At 39.3% G+C, this 27,361-nt stretch overlaps 1 protein-coding gene and 1 long non-coding RNA gene across 3 annotated transcripts; both read left to right on the top strand.

Moving 5' to 3' along the window:
* Window positions 1-6,330: 6,330 nt before the first annotated feature.
* On the top strand, window positions 6,331-11,479 carry LOC115677004 (MLO-like protein 15). Its single transcript, XM_056305567.1, has 14 exons — window positions 6,331-6,482; window positions 6,580-6,667; window positions 6,847-7,070; window positions 7,215-7,331; window positions 7,477-7,540; window positions 7,767-7,852; window positions 9,169-9,243; window positions 9,317-9,405; window positions 9,567-9,616; window positions 9,968-10,008; window positions 10,389-10,613; window positions 10,716-10,783; window positions 10,877-10,940; window positions 11,073-11,479. The coding sequence occupies exons 1-14, from the start codon at window positions 6,357-6,359 to the stop codon at window positions 11,328-11,330; spliced, it is 1,575 nt and encodes a 524-aa protein (XP_056161542.1). The 5' UTR covers window positions 6,331-6,356; the 3' UTR covers window positions 11,331-11,479.
* Window positions 11,480-15,920: 4,441 nt separating this feature from the next.
* Window positions 15,921-19,004, top strand: LOC130135801 (uncharacterized). Of its 2 annotated transcripts, none has more exons than XR_008815034.1 (3): window positions 15,921-17,776; window positions 18,247-18,772; window positions 18,872-19,004. It is a non-coding gene; the product is annotated as an uncharacterized LOC130135801 (long non-coding RNA). The 2 variants fall into 2 exon arrangements; XR_008815033.1 differs by having other exon boundaries at window positions 15,921-18,456; window positions 18,661-18,772.
* The last annotated feature ends 8,357 nt before the right edge of the window (window positions 19,005-27,361 follow it).

Raw genomic sequence — 27,361 nt, 5'->3', positions numbered from 1 at the left:
CGATATTTTAATATTTAATTTGATCATATTGACTTATGCGACATGTTTTTCGCAGAGTGTTCGACCAGTTCATGTGTATCTACAAAACGCTTCTCCTATAGATGATTATGAAATTGCAGGTTCGACATACATATGACATGCTCATAAGTCGTGATTCGACATAATTTAAGTTTACATACTAATAATGGGACTGAATATGCATATCCTTTATTTTCAGGTTTATTGTCGTGATGAAAAGAAGATTCATCCAAAGGAGAACCGCTCGGGCGAAGGGGAAGAAATGTGGGTTGTGACCAAGATTTGGAACTGGTATGAGAACTAGAATAAGAGAAGAAAGACTAGGAAATCAAGTCAGGTGGTCATACATAGAACTGTCAAAATGGCCATAAAATCATTTTTAACCCATATATGAAAGATTAGGGAAAAGTGTCAGAAAAGTCCTAAACCTATTACATTTGTGCCAATTTAGTCCTACACCTTTTTTTGGTGTCAATTCAATCCTAAACATTTTGTCTTTGTGCCAATTCAGTCATTCTGTCTAATTCTGATCGAATTTTACTGACGTGGACGCTATCCGATTTACGTGGCACAACCGGCAATGACGTGGATAACTTTTAATAATATTTTTCGAATTTTTTAAATATATTTTTATTTTTTTTTATTTTCCTTTCTTCTTCCTCCAGCTGGTCGTCGGTCCGGCGACCAGTTGAAGGCCAGGGCCGGTGAGCCCTACCAGCCGCTGGTGAGGCTCGCCCTCGCCAGTGACAGCGACGGCTAGCCTCGCCCTCACCAGTGGCCGCGAGGTCACGGCCTTCAACCTCGCGGCCTCTGCCAGTGGCTGGGCGAGGCACGACCTCACCGAATCTGGCGAGGTCGGGCCTCACCCATGGCCGGTGGGGATTGACCGTCGCCCGCAAGATCTAACAAGGGTTGAGCCTCTCTGGCCATGGGCGAGGCTCGAGCCTTCGCTAGTGGCCACAAGGTCACGGGCGAGCCTCGCCAGTGGCTAGGCAAGGCTTGCCGTTGCTGTCGCTAGCGAGGGCGAGCCTCGCCAACCTTGGCCTCCAGCCGGTCGCCGGCGACCGGCTGGAGGAAGAAGAAAGGAAAAGAAAAAAAAGGAGAAAAGAAAAAAATTTAAAAATTCGAAAAATATTAAAATATTATTAAAAGTTATCCACGTCATCACTGGCAGTTTCGCGTAAGCCGGCCGACATTCACGTCATCAAAATCCCGTCAAAATTAGCCGGAATTATTGAATTGGCATAAAGACAAAAGGTTTAAGACTGAATTGGCACAAAAAAAGTTTATGACTAAATTGGTACCAATGCAAAAAGTTTAGGACTTTTTCAACACTTTTCCCCGAAAGATTAAATTGTTATATATGTTAGTTATATTCAATAAATGAGCCATAAATTGGTTTATAATTTATTTAAACTCAATGCACCTCTATAAATTTCTTTTCATTGTCTCTCGCCATCACTCAATCTCGTCCTCACGCACTTCACACTCTCACTTCAATTTGGGTATAAATTTTTTTAGATTATATTAAATATAAAAGTGTTTTAGCAATGTGGGTCGGGTCGGGTTGGAATAGATTGATAAACATTTGCTTTGACAGTGGAGGTAAAAATGTGATTTCTTACTAAAAAATCAGATTTAAACAGGAAAAAACAACAATTATGTTAAATTTAACAATCGCCAGTTTACATGCCTTTTGGTTTCTAGAGGATCAACCACAACATGCATAGTTTTGATACAGACCAAAGTGTTTCCTTTCACAATGATACAAGGGTTTCGCTCTCTTATATATATATATATTTTGGTAACCCAGGGAACCCCTACACGACCGACAGCCGGGGGGTAAACCCTGGGGGCGACACGTGCTAGCCACCACACACGTGCCACCGGTTAAGTCACCCTGCGGCGCCCGGGATTCGAACGCTCAACCTTTTGCGAGAGGAAGAGCGCCCGCTCCAGCGACGCCACCCAGGCGGGTGGTGCTCTCTTATATATTTATGTACGCCATATCAACAATTTTCACCTTCATGTACATTTGATGCACGCACATGACGGGTAAATGAGTGACGGAGCCAAAATAAATTTTCACTCGGATAAAGTGAATAGAGGCACAACATATCTTCATTTATAAATAAGTATTGTGATCACAAATTTTTTTATAAAAGCCAACTTCAAAATACAAGTAAAACTACCAAAGATGAGATTTACAAGGAATAATATATAGTTGCATATATCAAAGTATCTAAAAGAAAAATAGACAAATTTAAAGAATACAGCTAAAAGTCATGGGAGTTCTATTCTTCTCTAGTGCAAGCACACAAAGTTAAGTGCACTACTTTCACGTTTCTCCAAATGTTTCAGCATGATAGGCGTCCATCTTTTACTTCATGAAAACGGTCTTTAATTATTCAAGTTTCCCACATATACAAACACTTGAATTCAATATACCAGATCCTAACATTTATGCCATTATTATACATTTTTTTTCCTTTTTTGGGTTTTCTGTTCAAATAGGCATAGGGCCAATTAGGGACGAATGAGGAAGAAAACGACTATAATGACTCGAAGAACAAAATATTCACCGCATGTGAAAAAGTGCAAATAGATCAAGTTTTTTTTTTTTTTTATAATCCGGACTCCCGCACCGGCCGCACTACAAGGGTCCGACCGGCCAGGCACCAACCGGAGGAGAGCTAATCTGGCCCCCACAAACTAGCCTCCATATAAGTCAAGAGTATGATAAGGCTACGCGGCAAATAGATCAAGTTTATCTATGAAGGATTTGACTGAGTGGCCAAATGTCCAATTTTTCATGTGTTATTTTCGTGTTCATAGCATGTCCCAGAAGTATCCTTCACAAAGGCCATGCCCCACCACCAATATTTGAATGGACACCCAGTTAGGCAACCCGAATCAAGATGATCCAGCCATGACAATATTTTTTTTTTCATTTCAAAATTGGCTTCAGCCCCAATGGAAAGTATCTTGAAATCTAGAACTCCGATCTTGTTTGATTTTAACACTGAACGAGCTATTTGCTCTCTTTCCTTAAATCGATTACTAAAATATGGATTGAATCCCCTGGACTAGTAAAGGATTATGAGTAACTCCTACTGTCCATACTAGAAAGAGGTTGCAGCGTCCTCGTAGAAGACAGCTTCAACAAAAAGTTAAGGTCTATGTTGCAATATGAACATGGAAGCTTACCGAGGTCTTGCTATTAAGTCAATGCAAAAATTACCAAAGAAATAAATAAGGAACAATAAAGGACATCAAAGATTTACCTGGTTCGGTCCAAGTGTCGGTACTTACATCCACGGGAAAAGTCAATAGTAAATACTCCACTATAATCGAAGAATCGAAGTGTACAAATGCTCACACGTCTAAGTGTTTCCCACACCTAGATTTTACCCACACCCAAAGTATTTACAAATAAACAATTCACTTGGATGTAAGCTCAAGTATAAAATCATGTATTCGGATCCCTACCTCCGGTGCCTCAAAGGGGTCCTCCAGTCAGCTGTCTTCTATTGTGTGTGCGGCTCTGTTAAAACTATGTCTCGATTTTGAGCCCAAAAAAGAAAGTTTCCTAATTCAAGTATGTTTCCTATTTTGAATAGGTTTCTAAATTGAATGGTTTTCTAGTTGGAAAAAGTTTCCTACTTGAAGAAGGTTTCCTAAAAAAAGATTTCTTAATTTGGATCCAATTCTTGCCAATAAATAAGAAGGGGATGTCATTTGTGAAGATTGTTAAAGAGGAGCTTTTGTTAGGGAATTACACATTGAAGATATCCGAGTGTACTGCAGTCGATTAAATTCTTATGATAAGAATTTGTGTTTAATTCTTTCATGAGACTGAGATATTCTTTCGTGAGGAATTGTGAGTTAAACACTGCGTGAATTATTAGGTGTAATTGGGACTTGGGAAATAATAAGAGTGTTTGAGTGACTCGAGCGTGGTTGTAATCTCCGTTATATCGCTTGATTTATAATGCAAATTCGTATTGCTTTTTCCGTAGACGTAGATCACTACGATCGAACCACGTAAATCTGATATCCGATTTATTTTTTATTCCGTGAAATTTAATGTTCAATGGCATGATTTTCGCAAGAGGCTCGTCTCTTAAGGGACTTCCTCGATCCTTCACTGTGCAGAGCCTTTCACTCGCCGAGGAAACCCCCTGGCGGCTTCACTTCAAAGAAAACAAAGGACGACCTAGAAGAAGACCTATACTTTGTTTTCTTTCCTCTGTTCTTGGCCCCACGCGTAAGCCAAAGTTAAAGTCCTGTGTCTTTTTTCTTTTCAGCAATCAAGAGAAGTCCAAGTCTTGATCTTGTTCAAACTTGGACACTTAGGAAATTGCCCCCTTTCCTCGTCCAATTTGCATCGGGTTTTCTTACACAAGACATATTTTAACAGTTGAGCCGAGTCGAGTCAAAAGCTTTAATTCCTCGTGCTAATAGAAAAAGAAATTGCTAAGCATCGAACTCGGGACTCTCCCAGAAAAAAGATCATTGTATCTCGAAAGGAGGAAGGGATAATGACCCCTCACACAAGGGAAAGAGAAAACAAGGACTTCCGATTCCGTCAATGAAGAGATGAAGTCCTCCTTTCACATTACCGTTCACATGTTGCAGCTAAGAAGCTTGTTCCCCGCATGCACGCAAGCTGATGTCCCAATTCTGCTCTGACGTTTTTTTGTCTGAAAAAAACTTCAACTTTCACTATAATCTCAAATCTACCCACGTGTCCAAAAAATCGCCACTAATTTTTTCAAAATTATCAATTTAGGGTCTATTAGAGTTGTATTATCAGATCTTACGTCTTCATCAACATCCTCAATTTTGTATGGAATAATAACAATCTCTTGATTCAGTAGCACTTTTTAATGTGTGGGCAAATTTGAGATTAGAGTGAAAGTTAGAGATTTTTTTTAGACAGAAAAAAATACAGAAAAATGTTCAGAGCAGAATTGATATTGGACATAAAATTGGGGATTGTTTTGGGAATCAGTCCATTTAAGACAAAATCTGACATCAGCACTTGCATAAAAGATTCTGAAAAATGACGTGGGCACAGAGATTCCAAAAGTCAGTAACAAGTCATTTTTTAGGCCGAGAAAATTGCTAGCTTGCAAACATCTTTTTTCAAATGCATCTTCTCGATGTCCCACCAAAAGTCAATAGCAAGTCATTCTTTAGGTCGAAAAAATCGACAGCAAGTAAATGTTTTTTTAGAGTAAACCTAGCATCCACCACCACACAATCGATCCTAGTTATCCTTGAGTTGTTGGTTTATTGATCGAGTAGGCGATTAAAACCTTCAAATCAGAAAAGTTAAACATAGACTCTGATCCATGTGAAGCAAATCACAGGTCCTGCACTTTCGATGGCTACAAGCCTACGATCATTTTGGTCTGCATAGATTGAGTCTTTATAATATTTCTCCCTGAGATTGAGAGTGGATAAGACCGTTTGTGTAATGTTTTCTTCACACTAACCGCTTCCACTCTAATTTTCCATTTTAATTTGGTCATATAAAAAAAGCTATAAAACGTGACTTAAGGAAATTCTTAGCAAGAAATGGTCAACTAATCGATATTTATCTATAAGTTCACCGTAGAAAAAGTTCCGAAACTCAAGTTAATGCAACACACTCCTGACCACCGAAGCCTAAATAAACCACAAGGATACCTTTTTTCTATTTTCGAAATTTTGAGCATAGACAACGTGGGAAAAAGTATTGCTTCCTTTGTTTCGCGGAAAGACATATTTTTTTGAAAATAATTACTTATATCGCTTACAAAAATGAATGAACGAAAAAAAAATTATTGTCCACGAGAACATTTAAATATAAGTTGTTGTCAATCATCAAAACATTTCTCATTGACTAATTATTAAAAGCTATACAAGCGATCATTTTTAGGAAAATATTTTTCAAATCATTTGTTTTTCGAGAAATAAATGGAGCCTAAGTTTATCAAAATTTTATTGTGTTCTCTAAATTTTGTACCATTTATGGTTTACAATATTTATATCTTAACATCAAGTTACAAGAACTTTCCCTCACCACGTGAGTTTAACCATACTAGTTCATTTGACCTATTGGAAGACCAAATTTCCACCGCTCAATTTCCTTCTATTTTTAAATCGGTCTACTCGTCTTGAACAAAACAGTTGTGAGGTGTTCATACGTGTTCTTCGTTCATTGGAAAAGAAAAATAAGAAACATCTATGAACATGCATGAATGTGAAGACGCTGTTTATCACTCTATATATACTATGAAGGTGCGTCTGTATTGTGCAGAGAGAGAGAGAGAGAGAGAGAGAGAGAGAGAATGGTGGAGGCAGGAACGGGGGGGACGACATTAGAGTTCACGTCGACATGGGTGGTGGCCGTAATTTGTTGTGTGATAGTGCTGATTTCTTTCCTTGTTCACAGGTTTCTTCAATGCGCCGGGCAGGTCCGTTCTTGGTTTCTTTCCTTCTACTGTGATTTCATCACCTTCTGAGATACTCATGATCAATGGTGACCGTGTGACCGACTCTTGTTGAGCGCAGCTCTTGACCAGGCCATACAAGGAACACCGGAGTCTCCGCAGGGGCAGGCGAAAGTATCTCTTCAATGCCTTACAGAAGATTAAAGAAGGTGAGTGCACTTAAAACTGCTAGAGAACAAGACGGGGTCGTATCTTTTTATGTGATATCATACACATGGAATTAATATACATTGGTTCTGTCCAAGGTAAATGTTCTAGGACAAATTTATATGATATCAAAATGTCTTTATAACTTTATGTGATGATTTTTTTTTTGAAAATTTGGCAGAGTTGATGCTGTTGGGGTTCATATCCTTGCTGCTATCTGTGTTCCAGACGAGAATCGGGAAGATTTGCATATCGGAGAGACTTGCCAACGTCTGGCTTCCCTGCCACCTGCCTGCTTACTCTTCTTCCACCACCACTGCCCACTTCTCGACTGATCCCATCGCTTCTGATGGACATCGAGGACGCCGACTCCTCTCCGACACCACTGATTACTGCAGTCAAAAGGTGAGTTGACTCTCTCTCGAACATCATAGTACTGGCAAACAGACATCCACTGGGTGTATTAGCAAAGGATGATTCTATCACATGCTTAAATTAATAGTCCAATGAGTGTGCAAAATATATAATCTTTGTTGCGACATGTTTCAGGGGAAGGTGCCATTGTTATCTCTCACAGCACTTCACCATCTACATATCTTCATATTTGTGCTAGCTTCCTTTCACGTGATCGTCTGTGTGGTCATTATTCTATGTGGAGAAGCAAAGGTACATGACTATAAAGACTCACAATATTTTCCATTTTGTTATCTCTTAAACCAAAGTATATACATATCTTGGGTTTTTGTTTTGCTAAAAATATACATATCTTGGGTTAATTCTGAAGATGTTCGTACCATGCTATTGATAATAGTTACACTATTGGAGGCAGTGGGACAAATCCATCATAGAGAACGATCGTTACATAAACGAAGAGGGTACGTCATTCTTTCTATTAAATCTTGTCCTTTTTCCTAATTAATCTTGAGGGCACAAAGACTGATTCATGGACTGAATCGACAAGCAATGTGGAAAACAATTATCAAATGCTTTGAATGCGCCTCACTCGTTTATACATCTACGAGAGTTTGTTTCAGAATTATATACCAATTTTATGGATCGATCTTTTGACTAATATGAGGTATTTATATTGGAGAGTTGCAGATCGTCGCAGTAAGCTAATCCAGCTTGCCAAAAATGATGGTCGGTTTTTCGATGGAGGCAAAAGATTAGCAGTAATTGGCTGGTTGGTAAGTGTTGTGTGTTTTTAAAACAAGAAGTTATTCAATAATCTATATATTAGTGGACCACTATCATCTCAACCATTAATTATTTTAATACTATTATGAGACTCGCATGATGTATAGATTATACAATATTTTTTCCTCTTCCGCTATTCCCTTTAAACGCTTTATTGTCAAGTAATCCTAGAGTAAAATCTTTCAGTACCTTTCAATCAATCGCAACCTTTGCTTGAGATAGAGACAACCTTAAGATCTTTCCGTACTTAGATTGAACTTGCAATGGATGTTTGAAATTATATCTCGCTTACTTAAGAAGATTTACTCTTAAAGTTTATATAAATTAGTTACGTAAGGTAGATCTTCACTAGGAAAAATATGTCGGGACTACACCAATTTTCTTCTTGGAGTATTATCTACACAAGTCAACTAATAATGCTTCTACATTAGTGACATATGGTCAAACCCAATACACCTATTAGATTTACCCATTACAACCTCTTTACGAATTAACAAATAGAGTCAACGCCTGCAATCTAGCTCCATCACCAATTTTTAAAGTACTTAATCAACTTTCTAGTCTCTGCTAAGTACTAGCAATTTGTCTTGTAGCATTTTTTTTAATTAACCACTATAAATGTTACAAATCAACATAACTTCTAACAAGTCAACATGACGAACGACCAAATGGAGGAATGACGGGAATAATTGGATTAGGTCTCCTTTTTGTGTATTAACTCATCAATATATTAAGTCGCTAATTAAAATTAGAGGCCTCGGGGGCAGTGACTTAGTCCCGCATTGCTTGAGTGTGCGCAAATAGTGTTGTATAGACGTCTGATTCCACGGAAGGCGAGGCTGTCTAAACCTCTCCTTTTGGCATGCCTTGAACCTCTGCATACACATCGCTCATTTGCACCAGGATTAAGGTATTTGTGAGGACTTACTTCCTTGTGACCTGACTATAAGATATTTCACCGAATAGGTTTCGCAACTAAGACCTCACAGATGATGGGCTGATATCCGCGAATGTGAAAACAAACATGCCATGCCGTACTTGCAATTTCCGAGACTCGACAAGCAGAGAAAATATTGTTTGTGTGTTGTATGTGTACTCAAATGCATTTGAGCCGTCAGACCTGATGGGTGTCACTAGATTTCATTTCCATGAACTGCTTAGTATATCTAGCACACTCAAACTTGTTCCATCTTCCCCTATACCCTAGTCAGTGTAGAAAGCAATACCTTAAAGCTCCTTTCCGAGGAATGAAGCTTTTGATAAGACATGATGAGATTGTCTCTGAACAATTCCTGCTCTTCTGCAGCATATACTTGGCAAACACTTTTTTCCATCCGTGACTAAGTTGGAGTATATTGCGATCCGCCTGAATTGCATCAAGGTAGGAAATTCTGACCGTGCTTCTCTATTTCTCCTTTAATTTAATTGGCTTGTTTCTTCCACCATCTTCACAGGCCCATAATTTGAAAAATCCCAACGACGATTTTCAGGAGTACATAATCCGTGGCGTGCAAAAGGATTTCGACAAAGTTGTTGGAATCAGGTGAACGATACTGCTTTGTCTCTATTCATAGAAATGTTTGCCTTCACGAAGAACTATTAGTATCTTCTGCAATTAATAGTGTTTCATTACGAAAAATATCCCCAAAAAATATTCAGTGGGTGTCTTCAGGCATACTGATTTCTCAGTTCTTATCAATGCAGTTGGCATCTGTGGTTCTTCGTGGTGTTTTTCTTGCTCCTGAATGTTGCTGGTGAGTGATTCGGGCATGAAATGTGTTACTTTGTACATTTCTAGTATCTCTCTTCCTAATTCATTAGAGTGTTACGTGAAGTTCAAGTATCTCTCTTTCTTTGAGCGATGTTATGTATACCAAGACCGATCTACAAAAATGATTTTTAAGTGATGTGGTAGTGGACATTTAAATAAGTGGCTTATATGAGTACTAATAACAGTTTGTCACATCACTTAATTGAGCAATTTTGTAAAACAGCCTCAGTATTTACCTAGCATTTCTCTCCTTGTTTGCCTTTAAGGTGTCATATACTATTATTTTCAAAGAAAGACATCATATGAATCTGTCTTGGATATTTTTTCATTGCAGGATGGAACACCTACTTTTGGATCTCTTTCCTTCCATTGACTGTGAGTGTAGGGGTGAAAAGTCGTCCTTTTTAAGTTGTTGCGTTTTGCAAAAGTAAAGGTTATATGTAATATTATTCAATCTCTACCCTATCTTGGGTCGACGGTCAAACTATGGCGGAATATGACGTAAATGCAATTTCATTGGCTTGTCCATCAAGAACAAATATTGATATAAGGATAGCTATTAATTAGTAGGAGGAGGAGGATTGACACGGGCTTGTCCTAATAACAAATTATAATCAAGACATACATAAGAATTAAACCATGTAACCCTTTTGCTTGTACTCAAAGACAGCATTTTGCTCATCGAGGGATCCGTTCAAGATCATGTCGAGACTTATTTGGTGGAAACAATATGTTTCTTTCTTTCCTTTTCGCAGCTTCTGCTAGTTGTCGGCGCAAAATTGGAGCACGTAGTAACACAGAAAACAAAAAGGATCACCGAGAAGTATGATTCAAGTGCAGGGGCATCGATATCGACAGTTACCGCTGTTGAGTTTTCAGATGACGATTTCTGGTTCCATAAGCCGCACCTCATCCTTGACTTGATTCACATCATGCTATTCCAAAACTCTTTCGAACTTGCTTTTTTCTTCTTTATATTGGTGAGCATTTATTTCTCAAACTTCTGTTTGTATTGGTTACGTGAAAATCAGTTCCTAACACACGTGCGAAAAGAGGACTAATGCCTGCATCTTTCCTTACAGTTCGAATATGATTTTAACTCATGCATTATGGGAGAGGTTGGCTATGTCATCCCGAGACTTGTCATAGGGTAAGAATGATACTCATCTCTTCAATCTGTACATCATATAAGATCGACAATCAAAGACCTATAATCGCTAACTGGTCCAATTGTGTTGTTTAGATTGTTCGTCCAGTTCGTGTGCAGCTATAGGACACTGCCACTATATGCCATTATGAAATCACAGGTAAATAAGTTGAGTTACTGCAACTGACAATGACATATGTGCGAGTCACCTATGTGTTCTCTTTAATTGGGTTCAAATACGGGACTGAAGGTGCAATATTTTCTTTTGTTTGCGTCTTGATGAATTACAAAGATGAGTCAGAAGCACGATCACTCGAAAAAAGAGAGAGAAATGAAGGTTGTGACTTGGATTTGGGACTGGATTGAGAGAGATTCAGGGAAGGTTGCATATAGTAATGAATCAACCCAAGCGGGTTCAAGAGAGGGACTAGCGGCAAATGAGCAGACAAAAGCTGGTGAAACTGAGTCAGAGATGGAAGCAGACATTGAAGCACAAGATGGAACCAAGCCTGCATGTACATTAAAACCAGGAGAGCAGCGATTGGTTTAGTCGTATAAGTTCGGCTCCTTTTCTTTCCTTCCGTGGTACTAAGCCAACGATGAGACCATGATTCATCTTCATCTTCTTCTGTCAAGTCGTCCAACTTTGAATTACCATTGTCATTTATTAGGGTTTCACATGGGGCGATAGTCCTGGAATCGATCGCCGGACGCTTGATGAAGCCGTGAATAAGGATGAACCCTTGAGGGCTTGGTTGGTGTCGCCGCAAAAGTGTAGATCAGAACCAGAATTTCATTAAGATTACCAAACTGTCGCATACATAGGTTTTCTAAGGTTTGGCCTATCTGTAAATAATAAGAAAGTTGAGTAGAATGGAGGTTTATGGTTGAGCCACATCATCACAAAGCTCTATCTCCTTTCACTTTCCTTCACATTACTTAGAATACATTGTCTTTTACATTAATTAGATAATAACGCTTATTAAAAATAATAAAAAAAGCTGAGTAGAATGGAGTTTTTTGTTGAACCACGTCTTCACCGTACTCCCTCCCCTTCCCTTCCCTTCACATTACTTGGAAACCATTATATTTTACATTAATTAGATTTTAAAAAAAAAGCTTAACTATTCCACATTTTTGCTCGTAGGAAAATATAATGGACTCATGCAATATATTTAGAGGTCCGTAGGAATTAATTATATATGTTGCAAAATATGTAATTGCTTAATTATATATCTTGACTTATAAAAAATACAAATTGATCGACAAAAAGTTAAATAACATTAAAAAAAATAGTTAACGGTGTTTACTTAGAAACCATTAACTATTACGTTTATTAAGACAAAATGGTTTACTTTTTCAACTTTTACTTAAAATTTTTTTTTTGGTCGGTAACTTTTACTTTAACGCTTTCTAACTTTTACTTAAATTTAGAAAGCGTTAACTTTTACTATTTATATTCACTATTACCAAACTACTAGTTAATGACTAAAAAAGATTCGACAAAAAAAAAAGACTAAAAATGTCACGCCCCGAACCCCAATGGCTCGCGACACCCCTTCAACGATCGTATTGAACACGACGTCCCAGGACGCGTCGCCGACCTAAACGAACTACGCAAGCGGAAGCGAAATAAAACAACCCAGACAACTAACCTGATGACAAAAGGATAGCACGAAACAATAATTGCATAACATCATAAAGCAGTCACTATTACAAAACGATAACCCAATGCTACCAATTTCAAACCACAATTTTCAAAAAGGGGCGGTGGTTGATAATCTTATCTCCTCTACAAAAAGGTACTCAAAAAACAGGGTAAATTTGATCTATCCTTCAATCCCTGTGGTACTCTGGCGGCCTCTCCGAATCGATCACGGTCGCGGATCTGAAAGTGGTTATACAATAACCGTGAGAACGAGTCTCAATAAGCAACACCCTAAACCCCACGTAGGCCAATGCGTATCCAGACAAGTCGTACAAGCAATCTAACCCTCAACACAGAGAATTCACGTCATTGTACTTACCTCGCCATCAAACGCATGCTATGCACGTTAGTTAAACGTGATAATGCAATATTAATAGCATAATAATACTCAAGCACCAACCACACTAACACTCAATCAATCCAACCAATTCAATCACACATTCAATCAGCAAGTCCAATCAGTTCAATCAATTCAATCACACTTAACTCGCATGCGTGGCTGAACAACTTTCCACGACCTCCCAGGTCCTTTCACACTGCCCGCGCCACTGCGTCTCAGGCCCAATCTCACAGCCCGCGCCACTGCGCCTCAGGCTCAGCCCTCAGATCAAGCCGGGCTCGGTCCCGCGTAACCACGCCTCAGGACATTTTTCCCCTTCCAATGACCCGCGTAACCTACGCCTCAGGTCCGGTCATGCCTTTCTCGCCACACCCGCGTAACTACGCCTCAGGTTGGCAGCCCTCCGATCAATCCGGGCTTTTCTCATGCACATGCACCACAACACAATTCGCAATTCTCACAAGTCGTACCAATCAAACTCAAGGCATGCTCACCACAATATTCCACCAACCTAACCTTCAAGTCGGTCACAATCAGCTATCAATTCCACTCACAACCGCCACGATAAGCCAATCATTGACTCACCAACAATAGCCACAAATATGCACCCACAATCGTCCCAATTCCAAATCACAATCTCACGATCCGACATTCAAGCCGGCCACAATCACACGTCAATTTTCCCCACACACGCCACGACAATACGGATATTTAACCCACCATAATTAGCCACTAATTAAGCCCCACAATTATCACAATTTAATTTAACAAATACGCACATACGAATATTGACCCTAATCCACGTTTAGCCACTAAACCGGTACTAATCACGTCCTAAACAAGTCTAAAAATACCCATAGTCCTAAATAAGGATTAGGAGGTCACTTACTTGGTTTTGGCCCGGAGAAAATCGGCTCGGGCCTAAAATGGCCCGGGTGAACAGTGCCGAACTAGGCGCGGGCGCGGGCCAACGGGCGCGCTGGCCGGCCAACACGGGCACGGTGGCCGATCGGCGTGCCTGGCGCGCGGGCGCGGTGGCCGAACGGCGTGCCCGGGGCGCACGGGCGAGCCGGACGGCCGAGGCGCCTGGTTGGACGGCCGAGGCGCCGGGCGGTGGCCTAGGCGAGCTCGGCCACGGCCTGGGCTGGCCTGGGCTGCTCGGCCACGGCCCGGGGCTAGCCGGCGGGGCTGGCTGGCTGGCCGGCCGGGGCTGCGGCGGCGACGGCGACGCAGCGGTGACGAGCTGGAGGGGAAGGAAAGGTGAGCCGGAGAGAGAGAGAGAGAGATCGGGGCTGAGGGAGAGGGGCGAACCGGCGGCGACTGGCTGGGCGACGGTGCTAGGCGAGCGGCCGGACGAGCTGGCCGGCGGCTGGCGGAGCTCGGCCGCGGCGAACGCAGCGGCGAGCTGCTGCTCGCGCAGAGGAGAGAGAGAGGACAGCCGGTCAGGGTGGTGGCTGGCGGACGGCGCGACGGCGGTCAGGCGACGGCCGCGACGGCGACGTGGCTGGAGGCGAGCTCGGTCGGCGTCGGCTGGGGCGAGCAGAAGCAGGAGCAGAAGCAGTTGCGGGAGGAAGAAGGAAGAAGAAGAAGAAAGGAGAGAGAAAGGAGAAGAAGAGAGAGAGGAGAGAGAGAAGGTCTGACAGGAGGGGGAAAAATGCCCGTGAAGGGACACGTGCATGGGGGGCTAACGTGCGCGGCAGAGACAGAGGAGAGAGAGAAAGAAAGAGGGAGGGAGAGAGAGAAAGTCAAAGGTGATTATCGCGATCCAATGGTCACAGTTCGAACTCGAAAATAATCTAACGGTCCACGAAAATCCTAATTAATAATATAAGAAAAAGGGGCAAAAGAAAATAACTCAAAACACACTACGAGAGAGGTCTATTAGTCTAAATTCGCACCCGATCAAAAATCTATTTTTCACATATCCCGGGTAATCTCGAGGCTGGCCACAATAATATCGACACCGTCCAATTAAATTCGTCCCGGAACTCCCAGAAATTCGACACCAAAGTTTGGGCTCTAAATAACGGTAAAATTCGATCGAATGCGATTCTAGCGAAATCTCAAATTTAAAAACAATAACCGGGAGTGATCAGTTCCCGGGCGAGATTTTACTATAAGCACACTGACGAATTACACGTTTTATAAATCCCAACTATGGCCGAAATTCAGAATGTCACAAAAAAAAAAGGAGATTCGATATCTTCGAATTCCACGTGGAGTTGCTAGTAACCACTTCCCAAAAGTGGTACAATGTACTCTAGAACCACAGCTATGAACAACAACAGTATAACCATACCAAAATTGTTATACCAAGTTGATTTATTAAATTATGTCACAAGTTATAAGAGGACATTCAAAGATGTGAATCATATTAAACAACCAATGAGAAGTCATGGACTCATTGCATCAAGTTGTAAATCAATTTTTAGACATGCGGTCTACTAACTATACCTAGAACTTGCTATGTATATAGTAATTCCTAGCGATAATTATCATCTACCTCATTGATTGATTGAATTGCGTGAATTTTGGAATGAGCTAAGCTAAAACTTAATAAGAAAAACCTAATTTTCGAATCGAGGCAACGGACTTTATTTGTTTAAGTCTCAAGAGGGAGCATAGAATTATTCCTTCATTGACTTCAGGTTTTGTTCAGATGAATAATGTCTTTCTTTAACATTGTATTTTCTTCCTTTTCTCAGCAAGCTCTGCATGTACTTTGGTGTGAAATTGCGATTGACCCTTTGCAAAATCAAAATACTACTTGTAGGAAGAATTTGCGATTTAGGACAATAGGCATGGGGATCATAGAATTGCAAAAGACTAGAACATTAAGGAACTACCGGATGGACCGGGAACATCCGTCTATATAAATCCGGACCAATCAACACTGTAGGATTCAACCGTTTCAGACTCAGGCCCACCAAAATCAAACGGTCAAAATACATTCATGACGCACGCATGTCGCATGAGGTCCACTCCAAAAATGTTTGCCTGGAAAAGATATGGATAGGGTCGGTATATGAATGATGTAGTGGACAAAATCAATAACAGTTTATCAATTATATGAGAAATGTTTGTTCTTTAAGTGGGTCTTGTTAGTGGGAATTCCTAAAACGTGCAAGATTAGAGCAGAATAAAATGGAGCTGAGGATGTTATCTACCGAGTACGAACATCCTTTCGCCCATATCGATCAAGCAAATGACTCCAAGGCAATAAGAGATTACTTTCTGTCAACGTGGGACGCCAACTTGCCACTTCTTCATATTCCATCTTGTCTCAAAATCCAACTTCATCATCAGTTAAGAATCGAGGAGTTTGCACATGCTGAGTTGCCACAAGAGAGAGGATGGCGGAGGCAAGAGTCGAGGGGACAACGTTAGAGTTCACGCCGACACGGGTGGTGGCTGTAGTTTGTTGCATCATAGAGGTGATCTCTTTCCTTGTGAAAGGTCCCTTCATTGGGCCGGCGAGGCAGCTAATTGCATTTTGTTCCTTGACATATCCAACGTTGTGCTGTACTCTCTCGAAAGACATTGTTCATGGTAAAGTAAGTGACTCTGCAGTTTGTCAAATATCGCAGAAACTCCGAGAAACAGCAGAAGCGTCTCCTTGATGCCTTGCAAAAGATCAAAGAAGGTGAGAGCAGACAGGAAAAGTAAAGAAAATGACCTATGTACTAACGCGGCACAAAATGACACATTGCGTTTTCAGAGTTCTGGGCATGAATGTATTGCAGTGGCTTGGAGGTTTGATGCTACTGGGTTTCATATTGCTGCTCCTGGCGGTGTTCCAAACAGGAATTGGGAAGATTTGCAAGTTGCCAGCGCTTGCTGACAGGTTGCTTCCTTGCAGGAAGTAGGACAATTCTTGCAGTGGAACTGGCGGAGGATGACGCTGTCTTCTCGTCGAAGCCTATCTTGCAACCGATTATTGTGTTCAAATGGTCTATCGTGCATTGGAAAACTATTTTAGCAGAGACACAAAAGCGATTAAAAGGTTTTATGATCTGAATGCGTTCTGAACATATAGTTTAGGACTTTCGGTCGTGCCGGTATCTTGAATTGCTGTGGCTTTTTGTGTTTTATCCTTTCCTTTTTCGGGGGAAGGTGCCATTGTTATCATTTACGGCATTACAGCATCTACACATTTTCATCTTTGTGCTCTAGGCAGTCCACGTAATTGTCTCTGTTTCCGCGATTCTCTGTGTAGAAACAAAGGCACGGCTTTACTGTTGCTTCATTTGGCAAGATTCGGCCTCCTAATTTCCCAAAATTCTTATAGGATTAATACTGCAATGTCATACATTTGACTACATAAATGCGCTCTTAGATATGGCAATGGAGGCGGCGGGAGGCTGCTAAGATCCGAAAGGATGAATAGTACAAGCTTGAAGATTGCAAGTCTGTTATTGTCCAGAAAAAAAAAAGATACCATTGGCAACTCGGATCTTCTGTTCTTAAGATGCCCTTCTTACCTCATCAAAAGACTACTCTTCTTGTAGGTAGGGGATAAAGATTGTTTTATCTCACTTAGTGAACATAAACAGAAAGTTAATTTCCTAGTTTGCTACCTGAAGCCAGCAATGAAACGGCGGAAACCGGCAGTGTTTCAGCTGGAGTTCTAGCAAATTATTGGTTAGAGACATCAAAGACGCGTATATCAGAATGAATCTCGCAATTATCCGAAGCATTTGAAGATGCATTCACAAGCGAGTCCATTCCAAAACCTGAATGCACATCCCACGCAAAGTCATGTCTTTCGAAACTTCCCTAGTGATTCAGCATTAGAAGTTGAAGAATCCATAATGACTTAAATCACTAGTATTCTGTATGAACCCCTGTTCTGTTCAGAGTCAGTTAACGATTACAACTATTGACCTGTTCTTGGGTACTTCTTGCAGGGTCTAATGCGTAGTTTCGGTTGTCGTTTGTGCCATTGATCGTAAGTAGCCATAAAGATCCTCAAGCTTTCTTAAGTTTGCAAAGTTTCAGGCATCATATGTTTATGCCATCTCTGTTTTATCTTGGACCGCTCGAATCAGTGGAGCACAGAGCAGATTGCAAAGCCGAGTTAAGCTTCTCAGATGATGATTACACTATCGTTAGATAAATCTATAAGAGAGGAACGGGACTTGTACTTGCTAACACGACATTGAATCCGTGATTTAGATGATAGCCAATTTTGGTGTAACTAAATTGCTGCAAAGTGGAGATTGCTCCGGTACCGAATGAAATTCAACTGCCAAAGAGACATTTTAGGATGATTATCATAGCTACATAAGGAGTTTTTTTGGTTCTTTTAAATGCTTCTATGGGAATAAAGTTAGCACTTCAGCAGGAATTGGTCGGTTCCCCACGCTAGAGTCCAAAAGAAATCTGGTTGAAAAAAACATGAATCTTGCTCTTATGCAGCTTTTGCTCGCTGTTGGCACCAAACCGGAACGTGTAACGGCACAGCTGGTAAAAGAGGTTGCTCGGACGCATGGGGCCGCCGCCAGGGACTTGATGATTGACCCCTCAGATGAAGACTTTTGGTTCCATGGGGCTCGGCTCATCCTCCGCTCGATTCGCATCGCACTCTTCCAATCCTCTTTTGAACAGGCCTCCTCCTTATTTGTATTGGTGAGTATAAACCGGCACGCGATAAACTTTTCTATTGCAGAGTTGTCCCCTTAACACTTGCATGCCAAACTAATGCTCCCCGTCGAGCTCCAGTTCCAGTATAATTTCGGCTCTTTCCACCATGGGAAAGGTCAGTTCTATTGTCGCGGGACTTGTGATAGGGTGAGCGTGATTTGTATCTATTCGATCCTTATTCTTATACAGGACCAATCTTTGAGGCCCAGCACTTATCTGTTCAAGCGTTCTGGATAGAGCATTTGTCCTGTTCCGCTGTAATAACAGCACACTACCGCTATATGCCGTCCTGAAAACTCAGGTATGTTCGGGTTACGACTGTTATGTGTTGATATGATGTCGGAGCTAAAAATATGGGATTGACGAAGATGCCTGCTTTTGCTTTTATTGGTTCATCAAGATGGGTGAGCACAGGACCATTACCATTGAAGAACATGAACGAGAGAGCATTCTTCCATGTCATGCTCGAGGAGCGAAAAGGAATGAGGAGTTCAGGAGAAGTGGCTTATAATGAAGGCGCTATGGGTTCGGAGGAGGCGCATGGGAGAGCTGAGCAAACACGGGTCGGGCCAATCAGAAGGAATCCGGCCAGTTTTGGGAGCACGTAGCAGAAGCCCGATACCTTGGTCCGGGGAGACTGTTAAGATGGAGTCCAAGTCCATGCCCGTCAACATATCTAGTTGGACCCATATTTACTCAAAAATTTATACTACTGAGTTATGGGCCAACTTAGATATATTAACTGCCCCAAACCATACTAGTTCTCCGACGTGGGACTTCTCTAACATAAATCACATGTGTATCTCAATAATCTCCTTTTCACGTGTGAGCTTGGTGTTAGATCTGCTTCCACTTAATTTAAGTATTCATCTGCACCAACATATCTCCATAGGTCTGCTCTCCTTTAATTTAAGTATCTATCTGCACCAACACATCTCAATTTGAATCTCAATCAACGGCCACCTTTATCCTTGGTCTCTTTCTCCAAATCGAACCATGAAAGCTATTGCAACACCACTACAACGCCCACCGCTCGAAAACCACATTGGTTAGTAGATTCCTCTTTTGAGATATTCACCAAATACCAATACACATTGAGAGTGGGCCACCAATCAATCATCGGCCCTGATAGCAAACGTTAGGATTAGGCGCACAAATATAATGAAATAGAGAGTAAAGATAAAACAAAAAAAGAAATCGATGCACAAGATTTATCCTGATTCACCCTTAAACTAGGATTACATCTACCAGATGATTCCACTATAATTTGCACCTCTCGCTCCTATATACAATCTCTCTCTCTTGTAATTGAGTGTTGTAATAAAGAGATCAGGGATGCTAACTATAGTAGAATCGTCTGCTGGATGTAACCCTAGTTTAAAGGCAAAACAGGATAAACCTTGTATCTCGATTTCTCTTTCTCGCATTTACTCTATATTTCGTTGTGTTTGTGCATTTAATCCTAACATTTGACGATTGTTGAAATGCACGTGTGAGTTGTATTAAAGAAGTCTCATATCGGAGAATTGATATGATATGAAGCAGTTAATATATCCAAATTGACCCATAATTCATTGGTTTAAGCTTTTGAGAGAAAGTGGATCCCATTGGATATGTTGATCGGCTTAGACTGGGGCTCCCTCTTGGCAATCTCCCCAAGCGAAAGGTATCTAGCTTTTGTTGCATACTCTCAATAGCAAGAAAACACTGAAGCAAAAGAAATGTGCAAGGATTGGTATATGAACCGGCAACAAAGGAAACTAAAGATAACAACAATTTGTCATCCTAAACTAAAATTCAATGGGTGCTTGTTGGGTGCTTAATCATGCCTAGGTCGTTTTATAAATCATCTCCTTAAATCAGTTTCGATGCCACAATCATGCGCACATGTCTCTTGTGCAATGTTCCTTCATCTTCATAGGGACGGGTTCTTTTAAACCTAGTGGGCAGCATGTGCACTAGGTTCATGCAAGCCATCACATTATATGAGTCACACGTGAGTATCATCAAATCAATCGGCACCCATGCAATCAGCTCACGTCAGCTTGGTGCATGGAATAATGAGAACGAGACCTACTCGGCTCATTTAGCTATGTCATCCATGAATAAGAAAGTCTATAATATTTGGACTTTTTGACAAAAAAATAAAAAAAAATAAAAAGAGTTTGAAAAGTCAACAAAAGAAAGAAAGTGGAGTTGCCCTATAAAAGGAAAAGCAAGGGAGAGTGGCCGACAGCTCGCTCGTGCAGGAAAAGAAAGGAAAGGGAAAGAAGAAATAGGGGTTGAAAAGTCACACTTAGTGAGGATTAATTGAGTATTCAAATTGAAAAAAAAAATTCTCATTTGTACTAACGAAAAAAAAATGATTACTTTTGTAAAACAAAAAAATAGACTATTCCTTGCGTACGGTATAAGTTCTTTGATTTATTCATGTAATGCTGATTAGTTAATTTACTTGTGCATTTTATGTAAAAAAACGACCAGGATGAGACCAATTGACATAGAATAGTTCAAAAGTTGAACTCATATGTGAAGCAGTTAATAGTCATGTCAAGCCAGTTCACAGGGTTTTAATACAAAAATAATATATTAGTATATATATCACTTGGTCTTATTGCCTATATGAAACTATTTCACTTAGATTTTGATTCACGCGTAAAAGTATAGCTTTGAAATGGACCATGCTAGTTTGAGATGGTATAACGGTTACCTATCAACGGAATAGTGCTGCATCCCCAACATCCGTACCCTTATTTAATAGAGCAAGCAACCCTAGCCAACCTTCTGTTAGAACGATATTTGTACACACATGATTTTAGAACATGTCATCTTGGTTGGTAGAATATATTTATGTTTATATTAACGCCTCTATATAAAATATTTAAATCAAGTGAACTAATTGACACATATTTGCTATCATCATTTCCAAAGATTAGTATATTTAATTTTTTTTTTTATAAATAAGTCAATAAACTTTATATCTAACTTTCTCATATAGAAAGTTATGTGAAACAAACCGGTGAAGGAGGTTATCAGTTTTTTAGTTTTTTTGGTCGGAAGGAGGTTATCAGGTTACAAAAGTCAAATTTTTTAGGCCAAAAAAAAGGATAGCTTGCGAATATCTTTTTTCAATTGTATCTCCTCGATGTCCCACAAAAAGTCAATAGCAAGTCATTTTTTAGGCCGAAAAAATCGACAGCTAGTAATTTTTTTTTTTAGTAATCCTAGTATACACCATCAATATAAAAATAACTTTACACAAACGATTTTAGTGACCCTTGAATTGATGAGTGGTGATAGAGTGGGTGGTTAACACCTTCAAATCAAAAGAGTTAATTGATAGACTCGATTTATGTTTACCAGAACGTGGATCCCGCACCTTCGATGGCTGTGAGCCTACAATAATTTTGATCTACATAGATTGAGTCTTTGTAATATTTTTCCTTCATATTGAGAGTGGATAAGACCGTTCGTGTAATGTTTTCTTTACACTGACTGTTTATTGTATAATTTACGATATTATTTTGGTTGTAACAAAATAAGCTACAAAAATTGACTTATTAAAATTCTTATCAAGAAATGGTCAACTAATTGATATTTATCTATAAATTCACCGTAGAAAAAGTTCAGAAACTAAAGTTAATGCAACACACTCCTGACCACCGAGGCCTGAATAACCACATCGATACTTTTTTTTTTCTATTTTCGAAATTTTGAGCATAGATAATGTGGGAGAAAAATACTGGCTTCATTACATTTCCCTAAAGACTATCGCTTGTATCACTTACACATATGAATAAACAAAAAATATTTTCTTCGTCCATGAAAATATTTAGACATAAATTGTTATGAATAATAAAAATATTTTTCATTGACTAATTATTTAAAATTATACAAGCGATTATTTTTAGGAAAATATTTTCTAAATCATTAATTTTTCGCAAAACAAATGGACCCTTAAGAAAATTTAGTTTCTCTTGTTAGGGATAAAATTGGAGTCAACAAGAGGTAATACCATGCCACATCTAGCATTGTATAAGACTCCACCTGTAAAATGGTGAGAGTAGTCTTGAGATTTTTCCAAGTGAGAAACATTGGGCTCCGAATATGACTCTGTTGTATTTTAACCAAACTTGTATCGATTTAGCCAATCGTTGGATTTGTTAATTCTCGATTTGGATGTTTACATGGTATTTTGCAGAACTATTGAGTTTTTCTACTAAGTTGATCTATCTTGGATTGATGTAAAATCATTGAATACATCGAAAAGAGTACTCTATTCACGATTATAAAATTTGAAGCATCTTCTTAGTCAAGTTTTTCAACTTCGAAAGTTCGAGGAGAGGCAACTAGCACAATTACCTCAATTGAACGTAAGCCATACATAAGTATAAATTTGGCCGGTCAAGTTCTCAATTTTAAGTTGGTTGAAGATAATTTTATAATCCTGATATGGAGGATAACCTACTTATCCTATACAAGCATATTCATATGATTTTTTAACATCTTATTTATCAATAATATGAAGTGTGTTATTTGATTTCATTAAATTAATCATGAATACTAAATTTTCATAGTTACATATGGATATTCATGTAGAATTATTATCGATTTGATAATAAAGCATCAACCCGACACAAAGGTGCATCATCATGCGTGAGAAACTTTTGCTGTCATTTAATGCGTGTTGTTCTGTAAATCTTTTCCAGATTCTTTTACAAACCTTTATATGAAGAGGGAAAAAGGTTAGGAAACCTGTCGCCACTTGCTTTGGTGGGAGATAGACACGCCTTTTTGGAGCGTCCCACTTATATCGACTGCACTTTGGCTTTGGCTTTGGCTTCTATCATCCACACGAAAGCGAAATTTTTTGTTTTTTACGATTTCTTTGGCTAAAGCAAACTTTTTGGTAGAATTATGTTATTGGTTGAATCAAGATCAGAATTGAGTGAAAGGACATTGTCATTATCTTGTGAAGTACGTAATAATGGATGAGTTCAACATTCATATAATAGAGGAACGAAAAATTCAAACAAAACAATAAATATAGCATTTGGCTCTATTTCGAATATGTGAAATAAATAGAACATTTGAAACTTCATCGTACTAAAACTCTCTCTTTAGATATTTCCCATTCTATTTTCACCCCTTGAAAAGAAAACAACCAAACACCACATTATTTTCCTCTTGTGGTAGACCTATTAATGGCTAGCTGGGTAGCTGCATTCGTGATCGGACTCATCTCACACAACCACGGCAATAAAAGTGCCCTACTTTCCCGTTTCGCCAAATGTTCCAGCATGATAGGTGTCAATCTTTTACTTCATGAAGACCGCCTTTAATATGCTACTTTCCCAAAAAGAAAACATTTGAATTTAAGAAAATGAGGTCAAGGACCACCCTCAAATGCGTTCATCTCCAAAAAAACTAACAAACAATTCTATATATGAGTAAGGATTTTTCGACATTTGAGGAGGGAAAATTACAAAAAAAAAAAAGTCATAAACCTATTGTATGGATGCCAATTCGAAGCTGAACATTTCAATTGTGTCAATCTAGTCCCAATTGCTATTTTAGTCCTTCTGGTCAATTTTGGCTGGAAATCGTTAATGTGGACGCTAGCTATCCTACGTGGCACAACCGGTGCTTACATGGATAATATTCGTAATTTTTTTAAAAAAATTATGAATCTTTTATTCTTTTTATCTTTTTTCTTTTGTTTTGTTTTTTTTTTCATTGTGGCCAGAGAGGGCGACGCCCTCACAAGATCCAGCCAATGAGGGTGACCCTCTTGGCCTAAGCAAGGACGTCGCAACCCTCGCCTATAGCCACGGGGGCTTGGGTGAGTTGTTGCCCACAATGAAAAACATAAAAGAAAAGAAAAAATAAAAACAAAAAAAAAATTAGAAAACTTAAAAGATTTGCTAAAATTATCCATGTTAACGCCGGTGTGCCACGTATGACAAATGGCAAACAGGCGTTCACATCAACAATTACCGACCAAAAGGATTACATTGGCAAATCGTCAAAAGGTTTAGGACTAAATTAGTACAATTGGAAGGTTTATGGCTGAATTGGTCACCGTATAATAGGTTTATGACTTTTTGGATAATTTTCTCTTTGAGTGGGACCAGCTGCCCCTACACTCAACTGATGAGATATATGTGTGAGTTGTGTTATAAAAAAAGTCTCATATCGGATAATTGGTGTGGCACGCAGCAGTTAATATATTCATGTTGGCTCATAACTCATTGATTTAAGCTTTTGATTGAAGATAGGTCTAATAGGATATGTTGACTAGCTCAAAGTTGGGCTCCCTCTTGGCAATCTATCATAGTAAAGGTATCAGGCTTTTGTTGCGCATATCCCCAACAAATGATATAAAAATCGATGTTTTTTGGTGCGGTATTTGGTGAATATCACAAGGAAGGATCTTGTAACTGAAGTAGTTTACAAGCAGCCTCTGTGGTTCGATCTAAAAAAAGAGACTAGGTTGAAGGTGGGCGTCGTAGTGTAGCAACATGGGTCCGATGGCAGATTTCATGGTTGTTCTTAGAGAAAAAGAGACTAGGGATGAAGGTCGGCATTGATGGAGATTAAAGTTAAGATGTGCTGGTGTAGAAGGACACCAAAATCAAAGAGGAATAGACCTAACACTAAGTTCATACATGAGATGGAGATTATTGAGATACACGTGTAAGTTGTGTTAGAAAAAGTCTCACATCGGAAAATTAATGTGGTGTGGAATAGTTAATATATCCAAATTGGCCTATAACATTGACTTAACCTTTTGAGTGAATGTGGTTTCAACTCGATATATCGAAGGGCTCAAACTTATGCTCTCTCTTGACAATATCCCTTAGTGAAGGTCTTGGGTTGTTGCTAAGTGCAATCCCAACATGAGTTGTTGACACATAAATTCTGGCGACCTATTTAGTCATTCATTATATAGAAAATTAGGGATCGACCCCCACCCATAAACAAAAACATTCTTAATTTCTATTTGCATATTAGGAGCATTTTAATTTTAATTGGATATTAATAGGCCCACATAAGCACCATTTTGATTGAAATTGTGCAGGGAAGTTTTGAGCTTAACTAAATTAGCTAGTCTAAACCTACAAGAACACAAAATTTGGCCAAGCCCGTCAATCGACTATAGTGGCCGAAATTTTGCATATGGGATGTACATGAGGGGATTCAAATTAGGAAAGATTTCACTCTTTAATTAAATTGAAGAACAATAAAACATATAGAGCTCAAAATTTTAGTTATGGGAAAGGGAATGAAAGAGATATCTTATTTTCCTATCGTGAATATATCACGCAATTTCTTTGATTCAATTTAGGTAAGGGATATCTCAAGAAAATCACTAAGTCTAAGCCTATATGAAGATATTTTAATGCAAAAATAGATTGGGGGTTCACAATTGAGAAGTTTATATACATACGGAAAGGTTGGGGCATAAGGACACTAAAAGTGCCTAAAGTTTCATACGGCGCTCATTTTAGTATCAAAACTTTTTGCCGACTCACTTAAGTGCCAAATCATATAAAAGAAGATCACTTAAGTGCTTTCAGTGATAAATTCCAATAAAAAAATTTAAGTCACTTTTTTAATTAAATGTTAAAAATTACGTGGCATTTTGCGTTATATGTAAAATATTATCCGGCTTTTCTGTATAAAAAAAAAGTCCACGTGTGCTCTGAGAATAAAAACCACACCGCACGCATTAAAGGAAGTTAATCTCTCTCTCCACATTGTTATCTTGCCGGCCAAATCTATAGTGTAGTGCAACGAAACATCAATGAAATCATATTCGAGACCAAATCCATACAAATCAGTTCAGGAAATTCGCATTCCACGAAATAGACTTGAACATGAGCAAAATAGATCTAAATAGAGAAGAAGCATCCTGACAATTCCTTCATCAAAACAGAGTTGAACAGATTATTCAGCATTACCTTGGCAATGAGGAGCTCTGATCGAAATCGATCGTCAAACTAATAAGATGAGCTACAAACATGCTTCAACTTACCCCGAAAGCAGAGGAGGATCAACGTGACAGTGGAGGAGAACGACGACGATCACTGGCGTCGGGCAATGTCGGAAGGATTATGAAGAAGGAAAAAGTCTGAACAAGCTTCTTGAACCCTTTTTTTTTTTATTACAGAGCGAATTTCTAACTCCCCTCAATTATATCCCTCAGTTGTGAACGAATTGTTCCTCTTTCTTCACTAGCGCTAACAACCGCTAACAAAGTCTATGAAATCACGATTTATGTCCGATCGTCGTTCATGACAAAGACTCCATCTTGAAGGATTGAAATTGGTGCATTGTCAATATCTTTGTGTATTGCATTTGAAAAGGGCACGACATGTTTGTGAAAATGCTTAAGTGAGACCATGCATATACTCTACAAGCTTCTTTCTTGAAATACATTGTATAAATATTTATCTCATACTTATATCGTGAACCTGGCCATAAACCGGTCCATCGATATGGCATCGATTTCTTGACCTCTTGAACCTAGCCATAAATTGGTCCACCAATACGTTGTTCAGTTGCTTAATACAAGCCAAGTCTGCAATAGTCACATCAGGGACAGACCTATAGAACTAGGTATGGAATTGCGTTTCCAATAAAGTGTGGACAGAATTAGTCAATAAAGTGGTACACCAAGAAAAAGCAGTCTTACAAAAGAACAATCTTAGTTTCCAACAATCAACATGAGACACATCACCGCATTACGTAATGAATCAACTAATATTTTCAACTATCGATTGATCGTCTTCACCAAAAAACAAATTAAAATCAGGCATCTTAAATCCTTCAGGGTAAGATACTGCATCAATCCAATCTAGATATAGTCTTTTGTGCATGGGCCTAA

This window comes from Syzygium oleosum, unplaced genomic scaffold, assembly GCF_021117445.2.
Source record: "Syzygium oleosum isolate NSW1041296 unplaced genomic scaffold, Sole_v2.1 Sole_v2.37, whole genome shotgun sequence".
In the NCBI taxonomy this organism is placed as follows: Eukaryota; Viridiplantae; Streptophyta; class Magnoliopsida; order Myrtales; family Myrtaceae; genus Syzygium; species Syzygium oleosum.
The sequence above is the reverse complement of the archived record's forward strand: the minus strand, read 5'-3'. Positions and strand labels throughout refer to the sequence as shown.

Excerpts from the sequence above, each read along its gene's own strand:
- LOC115677004 (XM_056305567.1), top strand. The coding sequence starts at position 6,357 with ATGGTGGAGGCAGGAACGGGGGGGACGACATTAGAGTTCACGTCGACA. Across the intron at positions 6,483-6,579 it reads TTCTTCAATGCGCCGGGCAG|CTCTTGACCAGGCCATACAA; the intron begins GTCCGTTCTTGG and ends TGTTGAGCGCAG. Across the intron at positions 9,244-9,316 it reads TCCGCCTGAATTGCATCAAG|GCCCATAATTTGAAAAATCC; the intron begins GTAGGAAATTCT and ends CCATCTTCACAG.